Source organism: Homalodisca vitripennis, chromosome 4 (genome assembly GCF_021130785.1).
Source record: "Homalodisca vitripennis isolate AUS2020 chromosome 4, UT_GWSS_2.1, whole genome shotgun sequence".
NCBI lineage: Eukaryota > Metazoa > Arthropoda > Insecta > Hemiptera > Cicadellidae > Homalodisca > Homalodisca vitripennis.
In genome coordinates, this window is record NC_060210.1 from 41,867,072 (window position 1) to 41,884,764 (window position 17,693).

General features: G+C 34.4%; 1 protein-coding gene across 1 annotated transcript in view; it reads right to left on the reverse strand.

Moving 5' to 3' along the window:
* LOC124359200 (glycoprotein 3-alpha-L-fucosyltransferase A-like) overlaps positions 1-16,073 on the reverse strand; it is a 54,758-nt gene extending 38,685 nt beyond the window's left edge. The window contains exon 1 of the mRNA XM_046811755.1: positions 15,929-16,073. Coding sequence (XP_046667711.1) covers positions 15,929-16,058 — 130 coding nt within the window. The 5' untranslated portion in view covers positions 16,059-16,073. The remainder of the gene's footprint in view (positions 1-15,928) is intronic.
* Positions 16,074-17,693: the final 1,620 nt, after the last annotated feature.

Consider the following 17,693-nt stretch of genomic DNA (forward strand, 5'->3'; position numbering starts at 1 on the left):
GCACTGAGTTAGCTGTATTTCGGTCATACATAGATGGGTATAACAATAGAATGAAGTGAGCCAGATTGTTTACAGTAGTTGGCTCATTGCCAAACACGACCAGCTGTGTACCGAGGTTAGGATTTGATTATCTTTACTGCACTGTGTTAGCTGTATTTCGGTCATACATAGATGGGTATAACAATAGAATGAAGTGAGCCAGATTGTTTACAGTAGTTGGCTCATTGCCAAACACGACCAGCTGTGTACCGAGGTTAGGATTTGATTATCTTTACTGCACTGAGTTAGCTGTATTTCGGTCATACATAGATGGGTATAACAATAGAATGAAGTGAGCCAGATTGTTTACAGTAGTTGGCTCATTGCCAGACACGACCAGCTGTGTACCAAGGTTAGGATTTGATTATCTTTACTGCACTGAGTTAGCTGTATTTCGGTCATACATAGATGGGTATAACAATAGAATGAAGTGAGTGAGCCAGATTGTTTACAGTAGTTGGCTCATTGCCAGACACGACCAGCTGTGTACCAAGGTTAGGATTTGATTATCTTTACTGCACTGTGTTAGCTGTATTTCGGTCATACATAGATGGGTATAACAATAGAATGAAGTGAGCCAGATTGTTTACAGTAGTTGGCTCATTGCCAAAACACGACCAGCTGTGTACCGAGGTTAGGATTTGATTATCTTTACTGCACTGAGTTAGCTGTATTTCGGTCATACATAGATGGGTACAACAATAGAATGAAGTGAGCCAGATTGTTTACAGTAGTTGGCTCATTGCCAAACACGACCAGCTGTGTACCGAGGTTAGGATTTGATTATCTTTACTGCACTGAGTTAGCTGTATTTCGGTCATACATAGATGGGTATAACAATAGAATGAAGTGAGCCAGATTGTTTACAGTAGTTGGCTCATTCCCAAACTCGATCAGCTGTGTACCGAGGTTAGGGTTCGATTATCTTTACTGCACTGAGTTAGCTGGATTTCGGTCATACATAGATGGGTATAACAATAGAATGAAGTGAGCTAGATTGTTTACAGTAGTTGGCTCATTCCCAAACTCGACCAGCTGTGTACCGAGGTTAGGATTTGATTATCTTTACTGCACTGAGTTAGCTGTATTTCGGTCATACATAGATGGGTATAACAATAGAATGAAGTGAGCCAGATTGTTTACAGTAGTTGGCTCATTCCCAAACTCGACCAGCTGTGTACCGAGGTTAGGATTTGATTATCTTTACTGCACTGAGTTAGCTGTATTTCGGTCATACATAGATGGGTATAACAATAGAATGAAGTGAGCCAGATTGTTTACAGTAGTTGGCTCATTCCCAAACTCGATCAGCTGTGTACCGAGGTTAGGGTTCGATTATCTTTACTGCACTGAGTTAGCTGTATTTCGGTCATACATAGATGGGTATAACAATAGAATGAAGTGAGCCAGATTGTTTACAGTAGTTGGCTCATTCCCAAACTCGATCAGCTGTGTACCGAGGTTAGGGTTCGATTATCTTTACTGCACTGAGTTAGCTGTATTTCGGTCATACATAGATGGGTATAACAATAGAATGAAGTGAGCCAGATTGTTTACAGTAGTTGGCTCATTCCCAAACTCGATCAGCTGTGTACCGAGGTTAGGGTTCGATTATCTTTACTGCACTGAGTTAGCTGGATTTCGGTCATACATAGATGGGTATAACAATAGAATGAAGTGAGCTAGATTGTTTACAGTAGTTGGCTCATTCCCAAACTCGACCAGCTGTGTACCGAGGTTAGGATTTGATTATCTTTACTGCACTGTGTTAGCTGTATTTCGGTCATACATAGATGGGTATAACAATAGAATGAAGTGAGCCAGATTGTTTACAGTAGTTGGCTCATTGCCAAACTCGACCAGCTGTGTACCGAGGTTAGGATTTGATTATCTTTACTGCACTGGGTTAGCTATATTTCGGTCATACATAGATGGGTATAACAATAGAATGAAGTGAGCCAGATTGTTTACAGTAGTTGGCTCATTGCCAAACTCGACCAGCTGTGTACAGAGGTTAGGATGTGATTATCTTTACTGCACTGGGTTAGCTGTATTTCGGTCATACATAGATGGGTATAACAATAGAATGAAGTGAGCCAGATTGTTTACAGTAGTTGGCTCATTGCCAAACTCGACCAGCTGTGTACAGAGGTTAGGATGTGATTATCTTTACTGCACTGGGTTAGCTGTATTTCGGTCATACATAGATGGGTATAACAATAGAATGAAGTGAGCCAGATTGTTTACAGTAGTTGGCTCATTGCCAAACTCGACCAGCTGTGTACCGAGGTTAGGATTTGATTATCTTTACTGCACTGGGTTAGCTATATTTCAGTCACACGTCGGTGGATGCAACAATAGAATGAAAATATGACCCAACTTGGAATAAAAACAATAGAAAATTAGAATAACTTACATTGATCAAATGTGAGGCGGGATCTGTGATGGGCGGGGGCGCGCACCGCCATGCCATTCACTATGATTGTACTGCAATGTACACGAACTGCACAGCGCACTGTCTTCAGCCATCTAGTACACTCGACTACATCGCGTTACTCGCTGTGTTGATCGTGCGTTATCTTATCGCTCTGGTCCTCTCGTCTGTGTAGCACTTGTTTGTGCCTTCCATAACTGTACATTTCTTTTATCACAGATTACAGACCGTGTCAAAACTTCCAGTCTTGTCAGAATAGTAATGGGCACACAACTGCAAAATGTGGCGTAAGAACTGAAATTAAAATGTAAAACCCGCTTAAGCCTGTGTCTGGGAACGTAACGATAACTCGAATTCCTAAATAAACAATTCGGCGGCGGAGCAAAGAGAATCCCCCCTGAGTCCTTAAGTATTGAAAAAATAAATCAACTTGCTGTATCACAAGCATAACATTTTACTGAGGTAATTTCATTGTCCATGTGTAAATCTTCAGATAAACCCCGCCCTTTATGAAACTACAATCCACTGTAACAATGTACTTTGTACAATGTACTGTATCATTCCACCATAGAAAATAAAACTTATCAACAAATTAATGTGTTACGATACAACAAACTAAAATCAAGTAATTCATAGTTGTGAACAACACGGAATGTTTAAAAATATACTGAACATATTGAATGTTCTATTGTAAATTTTGAACGAAAATCTGTTGTATTTGCTTCCTTCCAATATGAATACTGATTGATAATTTTTGAGATATAATAATCCTTGAAATAGTTAGTTAAGTTTGTATGATAGCCACGACAAGGAAACTTGAAAGTAAAAAAAAACCTAACATCAATTACAGTAAGTTAACAACATAAAAGAGAATTTCAAATCCTTTAATCTCTGTAATATTTGTTTCCGAATAAAAAGAAACTGTTTCTCTTGTTAATTGCAACTGGGTCTGAAACTAATCGTGTCAAACGAAACGAATCAAAGGAAAGCAATCAAGACAAAATTAACTCAAACTAAACTCACTTCTTTAACAGTTACCGGGAACAATTCTGATATTTAACACGCTAGTTATATGAGTATATTTAAAAATGTATTGGTCTACATAAAAATTAAATGCTTGAGACTCAAAATATAATCCGGGTTTACGCTTAACCCTCACTGGATATTAAAGTGACGAATTAAACCTCTATTTCAATTTAAACACCGGGGCCAGCTACTGCATTAAGAGGCTTAATTTATTAATAATAGTATATTGAGCTCTTAATGTCATTTTTATTTAGCCTTTACACTATAAAAGTACATTTTAAAATTAACAGCTAACATTGAGTTTTACAATAAATAATGATAATGTTTAAATGATACATGCAATTAAATATTTTAACTATTCACATAACTGATACAAATACATATTTATAGAGAGAATAATTAAAAATAATAGACATATAACTCTTAAGACGTTTAAAACGACGAGGTGGGATTTCGTATAACTGTACCGCAGGCATTTATATTGCTTTGTGTTAAAAACAATACTATAACAACGAGGTTTTGAATGTTTGACCTTGAGAACTGAAAAAGTAAGACCATAAGAATTCTAGAGATATGCTTTTGCTTTTTTAAAAATCTGAAAAATAGCCATTGTTTAAATTAAAAAGTAGGAAACACAAGTGAAATTAATACCCAAATTAAGAGAAATAATTATTCCGTCATAAATGTTTTTAATAAATTGAAATGTACCTCAAAAGAAAATTATCACGGATCATCAAAACAGTCTGGTAAATCCTTGTTATAGCAAGTAATGCGTTTAAAGAATGCTATTGGATTTACTATTACATTATGAATACTTCATGTAAAAGAAATTAAAGCAAGCGTACATCGTGGTACAAACCGATGTGACGAAACAGAATAGATTTGGCTTTATATATCTACAACAAAGCGTAACAGTGAGCACAAAGCGTCAATGGGAAAATCGGACGACTGAAACGACAATATCCGATTGTACGCAGTTACAATGGACAGTAATACGCTTCAGATTTATTGGATCAAAAATGTATTACACTAAGCTCTCCTCATGGTACAAACTGAGGCGACAAAACCTCATAGGTTCAAGGTTCATAAATCTACACCATAACGTAACTGTGAGTACAAAGCGTCAATGGGAAAATCGGACGACTGAACGACAATATCCGATTGTACGCAGTTACAATGGACAGTAATACGCTTCAGATTTATTGGATCAAAAATGTATTACACTAAGCTCTCCTCATGGTACAAACTGAGGCGACAAAACCTCATAGGTTCAAGGTTCATAAATCTACACCATAACGTAACTGTGAGTACAAAGCGTCAATGGGAAAATCGGACGACAGAACGACAATATCCGATTGTACGCAGTTACAAAGACAGTAATACGCTTCAGATTTATCGGATCAAAAATGTGTTACACTAAGCTCTCCTCATGGTAAAAACTGAGGCGATGAAACCGCATAGTTTCAAGGTTCATAAATATACACCATAACGTAACAGTGAGCACAAATCGTCTATAGGAAGATCAGACGACTGAATGACAATATCTGATTGTACGCAGTTACAATAGACAGGAATATTCACCCGATTGATTGGTCCAGAATAAATTTACAGCAAGTGATCTCGGTGGTACTGATGCGACAAGGCGGCGTATATTTGGTGTTTATAAACTCACACCGAGGTGTAAATGTGAGCACAAACGCGTCAATGGAAGATTGGTTGACTGGACAACAATATCCGACTGTACTCAGATGAGCATGACAGTAATTACCATCAGATTTTCTGACCCGGGCACTGTTTATAAACCAAGCTTGGGCGTTTTTTGTGACTAACAAATTGAGAATATCAAAACGTCAGTTTCTTAGATGTTTAACAAATAAAAAGAAACCTAATGCGAGAAATTTCTTATTGAGTAAAATTTCAAACATTAGATTACACACGCAAGCCATTTTACCAACGTACTATTCGAATTCTATTCAAGCACGTTTTGTAGTAAGTGTATGGTTAAGTTAGATTGCAATATTTTCTGAGTACAGAAACTTTATGTTTTTGTCTCAGTTATTAAGAATGAGTAGGATAAGTAAAAATTAACCTACAATGAGAATTGGGATTGTAAAGTATTTTTGTATAATTTACTAACAAATTATCATAAAGAAAATTTTACATATTTAATAACGTTTATAACAATTCTGTTATTTGTTTTGATTTATGTCTGCTGTTACACAACGCAAGATACAAATTGTATCCCTCTCAGTTGTTTTATAACGCAACATAAAAACAATTCTATTCAAACATATTCACAAAAGTCATTGCTATTTTGACTAACAAATTGTCAAATGAAATCATTCGAGGTTATACGTGATTTTGACACCAATCCTCAATTATTTACAAACATACGAAGTGATTTCTAGACCTCGATGAACATGAAAACATTGGATAGATTACATTTTTAAGTTAACTCGTCAGAGCCGAGATAAGTACGTACATGACCATGTTCTGTGTAAGTACTGCGTCTACTACCGTATACATATAGCTACAATAAGCTGTTACGAGTCAAGCTTAAAGTAATTAACTATTAATTTACTATTAGTTTGTAACGTTAAATATGTTTAGGAATTTACTTTGATCTCCATTGTACAGAACGCTAGAAAAACTTCAAAATATGTCAAACAACACAAAAAGAAAACTACACTATTAGACAAACAAACATAATAATTAAGTACATTTTCAATATTGGTACAGACAATAACATACTAAATTTCCCATGGCCATCATTAGAAAAGAGAAATATAGGACCTAACTCATAACATATTATTGGCTGAGCTTGGTGAATCCTATTATCACTCGAGAGGCCGGAAAATATTGTATTTCTGCCTGTCTGTCTGCACGATACCTCTAAAACAAAATGACCTACAGACTTGAAATTTTGCATGAAACTTCATTTCTTTGTCGGTAATACTGAGTTTATGGTGCATGTCACTACACGAGATTTGGCTGAGAGAGCAAATATCAATATACGTTAAGTATAATGGTTTTATACGGTACCATAAAGGTAACGATAAAACAGCGGAATAAATTTCTAAACACAATTATTAAAAAAACAAACGAAAACGAGTAAAACGAAAAAATATATAGTGGAATATCAATGTCAAAAGTCGAATTCGGCTCACTCTTTCGTTTTAGTACCCTTGGTTGAATTTTATTATTTGAAAAATATCACGAAACGTAACTTAATGAACAAGGATTTGAATGCATCATGTGACAAGGTATCTCGATAAGGATTTCATTTACACTTTACATTTTTCTTGAAACTACATTTATAAATAGACAAGAACGTGTGCTATAACGGTGAATGTCCAACCATATAGTTTGGCTAAAGATAATTTGTGTATCAATTTTATTTTGCATGATGCCCACAGGACATCTCGAGAATTAACAAGCAACCTGGGCGAAGCCTGGCGACACGGAGTGTGGCGCACTCCTACCTTGTCCATATATTACAATTTAACAAATATCCAACTGGCAATACAATTTAAGCCTTGCGTATACAATTAAATCAACAGCTATAATGAGTTAGAAGTCATCGGAGTAGAAGTAGAGCAATGCGCTGCGTTTGAGTAACCACAGACTGGAGTTGCGGTCATGTTGATTATGACCGTGATATCTGAGTTGCGCAAGTGGTTACAGTATTGTTTGGATAACTAGCATTACAAATCTCGGTAAAACACGTTATGATTGATAGTGGCACTAAATAGCTGTTGTTTCCAAATATTCATTTTAATAAACGAAATTAAATATTTAAAGTTTCAATACTTTTTCAAAACTCAATGCTCTCACTACTCAAAGTGCTCTATTTCTGATCACAAAGCTCAATGCTCTCACTACTCAAAGTGCTCTATTTCTGATCACAAAACTCAATACTCTCACTACTCAAAGTGCTCTATTTTCAGATCACAAAACTCAATGCTCTTACGACTCAAAGTGATCTTTTTCTGATCACAAAACTCAATGCTCTCACTACTCAAAGTGCTCTATTTTCAGATCACAAAACTGAATACTCTCACTACTCAAAGTGCTCTATTTTCTGATCACAAAACCCAATGGCCTCACTTCTCAGTGCTCTATTTTCTGATGGAGTGATTCCTAAAACATTTATTCTATACAATAAGGCGACTGTTCAAAGATACAATATAGATCTTTATTCAATAATCACCATTTTGTAATGAATAAAACTTATGAAGTGTGCATTATGTTGCAATACTAAAGGTCTTTAATATGATATTCTTATTGCCCAAGGCTTGCACTTAAGACCTCCAAAACACTACTTACCGATCACTTGTGCAATATAAGCGAGTGATGGTTATAGCATGAAACTTTGTTCATACAGCCATGTTTTCCAAGAATTTTACACGTGTAATCTAAAATTCTGCGAGTTAATGGATACCGTAAATGAAGATCAATTGATCCATACAGGTGTTCACTATAAGAATGACAGCAATGCTAAGCGAGTATATGGGTTAACTGTAAACAACGCAACGTTTGAATGGATCATCGTGGAGTTGACTGATTGTAACAACAATATTGTTTGCGAGTAGATAGGTGGTTATACTGTAAACAAAGATCGATTGAACCGTGGTGGAGTTGACTGATTTTAACAACAATATTCAGGGATTAGATTTTTTTGTTTGTTATTTTATAATGTAAACAAAGTTCAATGGTGGGGTTGAGTATGATTGTAACAACAATATTACGCGAGTGTAAATGGGTATATTGTAACCAAAGGTAAAATTAACAGAGGTGGATTTAAATAAAATTGTAACAGCATTATTTTGCGTGTAGATGGACAAACTGTAACCAAAGGTCGAATGAACCGAGATAGAATTGACTAAGATTGTAACAGTAATATTTTGCGTGTAGATGGACAAACTGTAACCAAAGGTCGAATGAACCGAGATGGAGTTGACTAAGATTGTAACAGTAATATTTTGCGTGTAGATGGACAAACTGTAACCAAAGGTCGAATGAACCGAGATGGAGTTGACTAAGATTGTAACAGTAATATTTTGCGTGTAGATGGACCATGGTGGGATAGACTATAATTGTAACAGCAATATTGGGTGACTGAAAGGACAGATTATATTCTAACCAAAAGTCTAATTAACCATGGTGGAGTTGACTATGGTTGTAAGGGCAGTTTGTATGAAAGTAAACCTGTATTGAATGAATAAACTAGTTTGGGGTTTTTCGTTCTGCCTGTTGTTTTGGTACGTATAATTAAAAACCAAATTTTATCTTCATTATCGGACACAATTGTTAATATTATATCTTAATTATATTAGTTTTGAACATATTGCATTACATTACGTAAACAAGAAACTAGACGAGTAAATTGTTTAATTCTAAGAAATTGATCATTTAGATCTACCGTTAAAACAGTTTTGTAATAAGAAATGACAATGAGTTTGAATTCAGTACTTATTTAATTAGTTCTAATATCCTTTACAGATTATCATTAGTGTGGTACAGTTATAGAATCGGAATATTCTTTAGCTTTTGTTGAATTTATGTCACAATATTGTTTAATGTACACATGGCTCTGCAATGTTTAATATTGTTGGGTATGAATTTATTATATCAGTACGAGGTGAAAAGTGTTAAATAAAAATTGCTGGTTAAGGTCAAAATTTTATCCTGTCTTAGTCTATGCTCAGACTATTGGTTTCCACTTGTTAGGTTAGTGAGTGTGAATGTGACACAATAATACCATAACTATTTAACGTAAATATAGTTCTGAGTTGTTTAATTGTTATGATTTCATTTTATTACACTAGTAATACGTGGGTTGTGATAATAAAAATACCTACCAAGGTCAATATTTGATCACGTCTTAGCCTTTGCTCAAACTGTTGGTCTCCCCGTTGATAAGTCAGTGGGGCTGAACGTGGCTAAATTCTATCACAATTTTATTTACAATAATAAATAAAAATACATTTAGAGCGTACTGTGACAAAAGACGATACCATTTATTAGAGGAAACATATTGAACTAGTACATTGTAACAAATTATGTTACTTCTTGAGACTTATTCATTGTGAATGCGGTTCATTAAAGAACAAAAAGCAGGGCTTAAGTAATATGGCCCATTCACTACTTCAGCGATGCTGAGCTAATTCACCCGGATGCGACTCAGCACAATAGCGTACGATCGAGGCATTATTCACTCACTCGGTGCATTGACATTGGACACGCTTATTCAGCGCTCTGAATTATACAATGGCGAAATATTATTAATTCAGTGGCATAATTACAGCTACATCTGCATTGTTTTAAAGCGCATAAAACGTATTAAAACGCAGAAAGTACTGAAGCAATGAAAACATTGAAACGCTCTATGTATCACTTATGGGCACGTAATAGACAATCTATGACATTCTGAACATGTCAAATATCAAAGTCTGAATTCTGTTAACCTCAAAATTATAAAAATGTTTCTATTGAAAATTATAATTAGTTCACCATTAGTTATAATCAATAATAATTATTCCTGCGAGATATAACACATTTGCCTACATTTACTAAGCTGGAATAAAATGATGTAGTTTTTAAAAATAATTCATTATTAAATACATTATAACTATTATTATGTATTTAATAATGAAATCCCGAGATTAAAAACCTAAATAGCTGCAGGCTAGGAAAATTATCAAGAACTTAAGAACGAATATTGATGGATTACGTTACGACTACAAACACTAAAATACAAGACATGTTGAATTTGATATTTGTCATGTCCAAATGATCAAATATATAATACGATTAGCAGTTATTTAAATATAGTTTTAAATTAATATATTATTCTCCGTACATTAGAGTATGGAATTTTCCAAATATTTTCCATCGTTCAGTGATAAAAAAAATCAGTAACACAGTATCAGTGTTATTGTAGTGTTACTGATTTTGTTTGTATCACTGAACGATGGCAAATGTCCGGAAAAATCCTGTTTCCTTTACAATCCTTCCATCGTCAAAAACAAACTTCAAACACAGAATTAGAGAACGTTCATTTACAGTGATATAACGTTGTAGTTTGGCCTATGCTTCTATTAGTTTATTTCTTAATCTCTCTAGATCACCGTGCTACATACACCCTATACATCCTACAAAAATCTAGTGACACGTCACGCGTCTGTTCAGGTTATGTTATATATTCCAAATATAGAAAATATAAATTTGACACTGAAGCGTATGTATGCAGGTATATTTTATTTTGTACCCATTTTGCGTATATTTACTTGCTCATAATGTTATATGGGTGAAATTATAACTAAACACGGTTAATTACATAGCAACAATTTTGAAACTACAGTAGGACCTTGATATATCGAACCTCAAGGGGATTTACAAAACTTCGATATATCAAGAATTTCGATATAATGAGGTTCGATATATCAAGGCTGTTTGGGGCAGACTTCGATATATAGAGGTTTACAACTGTTGTTGTATTATTCATTATATCAAGGTTAACTCTGACAGACTTCGATATACTGTATAGAGGTCCACACCCACTACAATAATACAGTACAATTAAGAATCGTACATTACTTTATCGGGAAATGTGAATAAGAAATTATAACAAGAACACCATACATCAATTTAAATGTATTTATTTTTTAACTAAACGTATAGAGTAATATTATTACATAAATATGAATATGAAATACTGTAACGTCTTAAAAAGTTATGTTGTACAGTATAAATACACATGTCTGAAATACGGTTCTACTGTACTGTATTTTAAATGTTTAAAATGCTACTGTAATGTAGGCTTACGTACATGTTATAAAGAGTTTGCAAAACTTATTTACTGTTGTTAAAAAAAATCTACTCGCACTAATCGTGGTAACGTCCAAATTAAACTGAGGGTGGAGTGGTGACCCACCACTGGCGTCTACAGAAAACAAAGGAGTGTTGGTGGTGGGGGTTCGACATGAAAAATACGGTACCTACTCTACTTTGACGGTTGTTCGTTTGCACAACACGACAATACAGTACTAAAGTTCGTTTCGTTGATAAACTGAAACTTCGATATGTTGAGGTAATTATAAGAAAACTTCGATATATAGAGGTAAAAAATAGGCAAAATTATTGGCGAAAATTCGATATATTGAGGTTATTTACTTGAAATCTTCGATATGTAGAGGTAAAATTAGCATTGAAGTAAATGGGACATTCAAGGGGAATGACAAAACTTCGATTTATCGAGGAATTCGATATATTGAGGTTCGATATATCAAGGTCCTACTGTATTATCATTTAAGGCGTTGTCACAACTGCTGTACATAATTTCTAACTCTGTTTCAAATCGTATACTGTATTAGAAACTTTTAACTTTAAGTGGTTGTTACTATAGTATTATAGTACCTAAATTCTACGTTTGTTTTAACACTGGGGTACATTTATTATAATAATGCGCACATAAATAAAATACTTGTTTATTATGTTAAAGTGACAGTTTGGTAAAGTATCACACAGATATACTGGAAATATAAAATTGTACCTCTCAAAATTTAACTAATTCTTCTAAAATTTCTTTATTTCAATGTAACAAATTTTATCATAATAGGTGAAATGATATTATAGCAAAAAAAGAAAGACTAACGTAATGAAACAAGTAGAAACATGGACTGGAAATAATAACCAATAGGCATCTTTACCTTTTTAATATTGCAGTTTCTGATCGAGGAAGGAAATTACAGTGTAGAAATGTCATTACATTACAGATAAGGCTAATACAGAAATAACCTTAAACGTTAATTATCCAGAAATCTGTCCGAGATGTTTTAAGCAATAGTTACTCTTTTATTACCAACACCTTAGATAAAACGTCTCCGTGACGTCAGACAAGCGATTGGCGCTCATTGTCACTCCTTTTGTCTCACTGGCATCTCGCTTATCGTTGACGGCCTCAGGCTGCTGAGCTTGCTCAGCTTTTCTGCGATATCTAAACCAGTTGTCAGAGATAACTAGATGGCAGGTGGCAGCGTACTTCATGTTACAGGAACAGGGTGATGCTTGTCACCACAATCTGAGCGAACTAGCTGACATACTCACTCTCTCGCCTTACATTGCTCAGCTTTTCTGCGATATCTAAACCAGTTGTCAGATATAACTAGATGGCAGGTGGGAGCTTACTTCATGTTACAGGAACAGGGTGATGCTTATCACCACAATCTGTGCGAACTGGCTGACATACTCACTCTCTCGCTTTACACAAAGGCAGACACAAGACATTGGTCAGCTTTTCTGCGATATCTAAGCCACTTGTTAGAGATAACTAGATGGCAGGTGGCAGCTTACTTCATGTTACAGGAACAGGGTGATGCCTGTCACCACAATGTGAGCGAACTGGCTGACATACTCACTCTCTCGCTTTACACAAAGGCAGACACAAGACATTGGTCAGCTTTTCTGCGATATCTAAGCCACTTGTTAGAGATAACTAGATGGCAGGTGGCAGCTTACTTCATGTTACAGGAACAGGGTGATGCCTGTCACCACAATGTGAGCGAACTGGCTGACATACTCACTCTCTCGCTTTACACAAAGGCAGACACAAGACATTGGTCAGCTTTTCTGCGATATCTAAGCCACTTGTTAGAGATAACTAGATGGCAGGTGGCAGCTTACTTCATGTTACAGGAACAGGGTGATGCCTGTCACCACAATGTGAGCGAACTGGCTGACATACTCACTCTCTCGCTTTACACAAAGGCAGACACAAGACATTGGTCAGCTTTTCTGTGATATCTAAGCCATTTGTTAGAGATAACTAGATGGCAGATGGCAGCTTATTCATGTTACAGGAACAGGGTGATCTTAATCACTGACACACTCATTCTGACGCGTCACATATTTTCAGATATATACACGGCGCGCACACACTTGTTTAACTACAAGGGATACCAGGAGGGGAGACTTCCATACAGAAACAACTCTTTAACAAGAAAAACGAACACTCAAATAGCATCACGTTCGAGTATTTTACAAAGGAAACCTGTATCATTCCCTAATACAACTTGTACAACCTATTTTATCAGATCGGTCTTTGACCAAATTATTTAATCTAATGTGGTTAAGTAGTATCATCAAATCAAATCTTGAGCTAACATATATTGTGGCCAACCATATTGTGATCAGAGTTAGAAGAAAATGTATTGATCCTGGTTGAAACGTATGTGAGAAAAAATAAGATATGTAAAAGTGTTGAACACGAGAAATATTTAATTATCACAGTCAAGTCATTTTGTAAATATTATACAAATATAATATTATATTATATTATAAAATAAATATTATACATGTATGTATATAATGTATATAAATTAAAAATATATATAACATTTTTACTACATATGCATATGCTGTAAAACCTTTACAAATATATATATATATATATATATATATATATATATATATATATATATATATATAAAACTTCACAATCATATTCTGTAAAGAAAATTTGTTTTGAGGCACATTTATACTTGAAGAGTTTTTGGATATTATGTTTTGAGACACGACAATGAAAACTATAATGGAATTCAAATAACCGTAACGAGATAAATAGCAGATTCTATAATTAAAAGGTTAGCTGATAAGGTACGGTTATCACTACTGTAGTGCGAGCATTTTACAAATATAGTTAATAAATAGAAATGTAATGCACTCAATAAAAACACATTCTATTCTTCTATTAATGATACTTTTTAATCACTTTCACAACATACTCACAGCACAAAGATTATCGTTCTAGTCATGACACTAAGTAGTGTATACTGTATTTAAACCGGTACGCAGTTTTAGAAATGTAAAACTAAAGTTAAATTTGCGGACGTCTTGAAGAAGTGATTTTCTCGTATATAAGTATTTATAAATTTTTCAATTCACACTGAAAACACTAAAAGCTTATCTTAGATAATAAAAGTAAAAAGGGTTTTATACAATGAAATTGATGATGCATTTTTCACAGATACAAATGTGTATTTGGATAATAAAAAATTTCGATTAAATTCAATTACATATTTTACTTACACAATTTCCTCATAAAATGAATTTTATATTAAACATGTTTCATAAGCAAGTATTTCAATTTAATGAACATTAATTACTACGTTATAGTGAATGTATCAATACAAGATAACAAGAAGTTTAAGTTTCATCCAGCTAATGGTGGCATCACTGCTTGTTGACAGCCTTTAATAATGTAAAGATAACAGCTGATTGTCAGTTCAACTTAACCTCATTTCCGGTTCACCCACACGAAATGAAGAGAGGCAGTGAGATCGAGTAGCTCTACTAATTTAATACAATGCAAGACTATCATGAGATGTTAGCAAAGTTGTTGCTTGAAGTTTACATTACAGAACCAGGAAATTATAATGCGCCCTTGATAAAATGCAAGAGGAGGAGATTGTTTTGAAATTAATCGAATATGCTTCAATGTACGAGTTCAACTGGTAATCATTTAGAGTGTTGTACAATGGAATGGTGATGCTCATAATATCTCCCATCAAAAAATTAAGAGCTAAAGTGAAAGGACCATGAGGTTTTCCTATAAGAACAATGTTAAACCCTATGCACTTCTACAACCTCATTTTGAGTATAGAGGGAGTCGTTGTAAATGGTAAACTTTTTGAGTATTTAAACAACGTTGCTTAAAAGATTCCTTTCTAAATAAACTAAAACATATCATAACACTAAAAAAGCGTTTGAATGCGTTTTAATTACATCTTTAAAATGCGAAATCTTCCATAATTCTACGACTAAAAATATGGTCGTACGGTGCATGACGTTTAACATCACTGTTGCTCTTATGATGTCAAAATCACAATGGTCGCCAGTACAGCCAGCTCATATTTACTATTGTTTTATTAATGTATTTTTAAATTGTAAGGTTTACAACACTGATCGGACTACTGTTTTGACTACGTTAGGCCATGATCCACGGGAATCTAAGTTATATTTACAAGGCTCAAATTGTTGCACAGTGAAACGAAATCTCACGTTGAGTGAAAATAGTTGAAAATAAATCGAAATAAAACGAGATTAAAATAGAAAGCTTCTCGTTTCACTGACATAAACAAACATCTGTTGAACTAGATACGCCAAAATTAGCTCTCAGTTTGCAAACAGTGTAAACAAACACATAAAGAGCCCAATCAGTTAAACCAAACAAATTTTCACAGTTTTAACGGTTAAATTAGAGTTCTTGTAAACATTAAGCCACCAAAGTTAAGTTTGTTTCATATACCGTATATCTGACTCGCGCACGCAATAATAACTGGAACAGATCGACTCCCCACGCGCATAGAGTTGCAATAGCGACACATAAGTTGTGGCACAAAGCGTGACGATAGTATAGCCATTACTTACACCTCGGCAGCAGCCACGCCTCCAGAGTGCTCGTCTTCATGTCGCTGTCGATTCTCCGTGGTCCACTCTCGCTGTGAGATTGCTGTGGAACCGAACACTGGACAGTTTCCGCTCTTATAAAAGACCACATCCTCGAGCTGACGTTACTCAGATAAAATCGCGTAATCAGCCAAACAAGTTGTGCTTTGAAGATTTACGATATTTTGAATCAGATACAAAGAGTTACAAATTTCTAAACTCGTATCAAAATGTGAGAACAAATGCACCGCAATTTAATAATGGGTACTATATTAGAATTGTGAGTTTTATTTGCTGAGAAACGTTAAAAAAATGTTTGCAAACGAACACGCATATCACTAGAAAAGTACAATGTACAAGGGCGCCACAAAAAACTCTGGATTTCTTTGTGGAAACAGTGATTACACTTTAGATAGTTGGAAACCTTCTTGCTACCCAATGTTTTCCACTCGTCCAGTTCCAAACCCTTAACGATTACTCGGATTGATAATATTGAAAATGAAGGCTACAACACAGTCCACGTACCTAATACTCCAATGGGAACCCAAGCACGGATAAAGTATAAGTTTTGTATTTGCCTATTAGACGTTACTAGCTAAGTAATATATTTTTATAATTTTGACCGTGTATTCAAAATTTGGTAAAATTATTCATATTTAATTGAACATCAAAATGTGTAAGTTCATATTCAAACTCAAATCGCATTACCCATTAGTGATGCCATTTGCATAGGATTCACATACATTAAAATCTTAAATATTATAACGTTTAACTATTTTGTGCAGCAAAAAAAGTAAAAATTTCAATATTTCAAATATTTAAATTAAACGCGTACTAATCCTAATAATATTACAAATGCGAAAGTGTCTGCCTTTGTTTGTTTTGCTTTCACGCATAAACTATTCAACCGATTGTACTGACGTTTTACTCGGGCATTCTTACGGCTGCAATCATTCCTGGGATGAATGCGCCCTACCAATCTTTAAAATAGCGAAAATTCCAAAATGATTTCTGAAGTTGTGAAATATTAATTAAAAGAGCGTGTCTAATATAATCAACTGTTCTGTGCAAACGTTATTTATTAATTTATTTGTTTTACATTTATAGTGAGTAGATTATAATATGAGTAATTTCTAATAATGGTTATTACTACCATTATTTTTAACGCATTTAGATTCAGTGATTAGGTAAGAACTCGATCTTCCTTAGAAAATGTCTTAAAACATATAATAGTCAGAATTTGAGTCCGAAGACTCCTTTTGAAGCATTCGGAAAGAACTATGCTAGATTAAAATTCTCTAGACTGTTTTTTTAATAATGTACCAATTCTAGCTCTAAACGTACTAAAGTATTAACAATATATTTCATTTTATAAAGAAACAAACGAGTAGTGTCATTTTTAATGTAGCCTTAACCTTAAATGTTTATCAAATATTAGATCTAAAAGACAATGTTACTATCTAACTTTTACTATAAATTTAAAGACTTATATAAAACTCTTAGTTTACTTTTGACAGAAGTGGGTTCTTCTATGATCTATGCTATCAATTTTCTTGATCGGGAAACAAGGCAAAATCATGTATGGGACAAATCATACTAAGAACAAGTTACAATCACCATAAATATACACTTTTAACGTATTTTCTTGATCGTGGAAACGAGGCAAACTCAACATTAGCGTAGGAAATAAAATGCACTCGAACTATAGGTACTCGTACACGTCAAAGCCTGGGAAATTGCAAGCAAA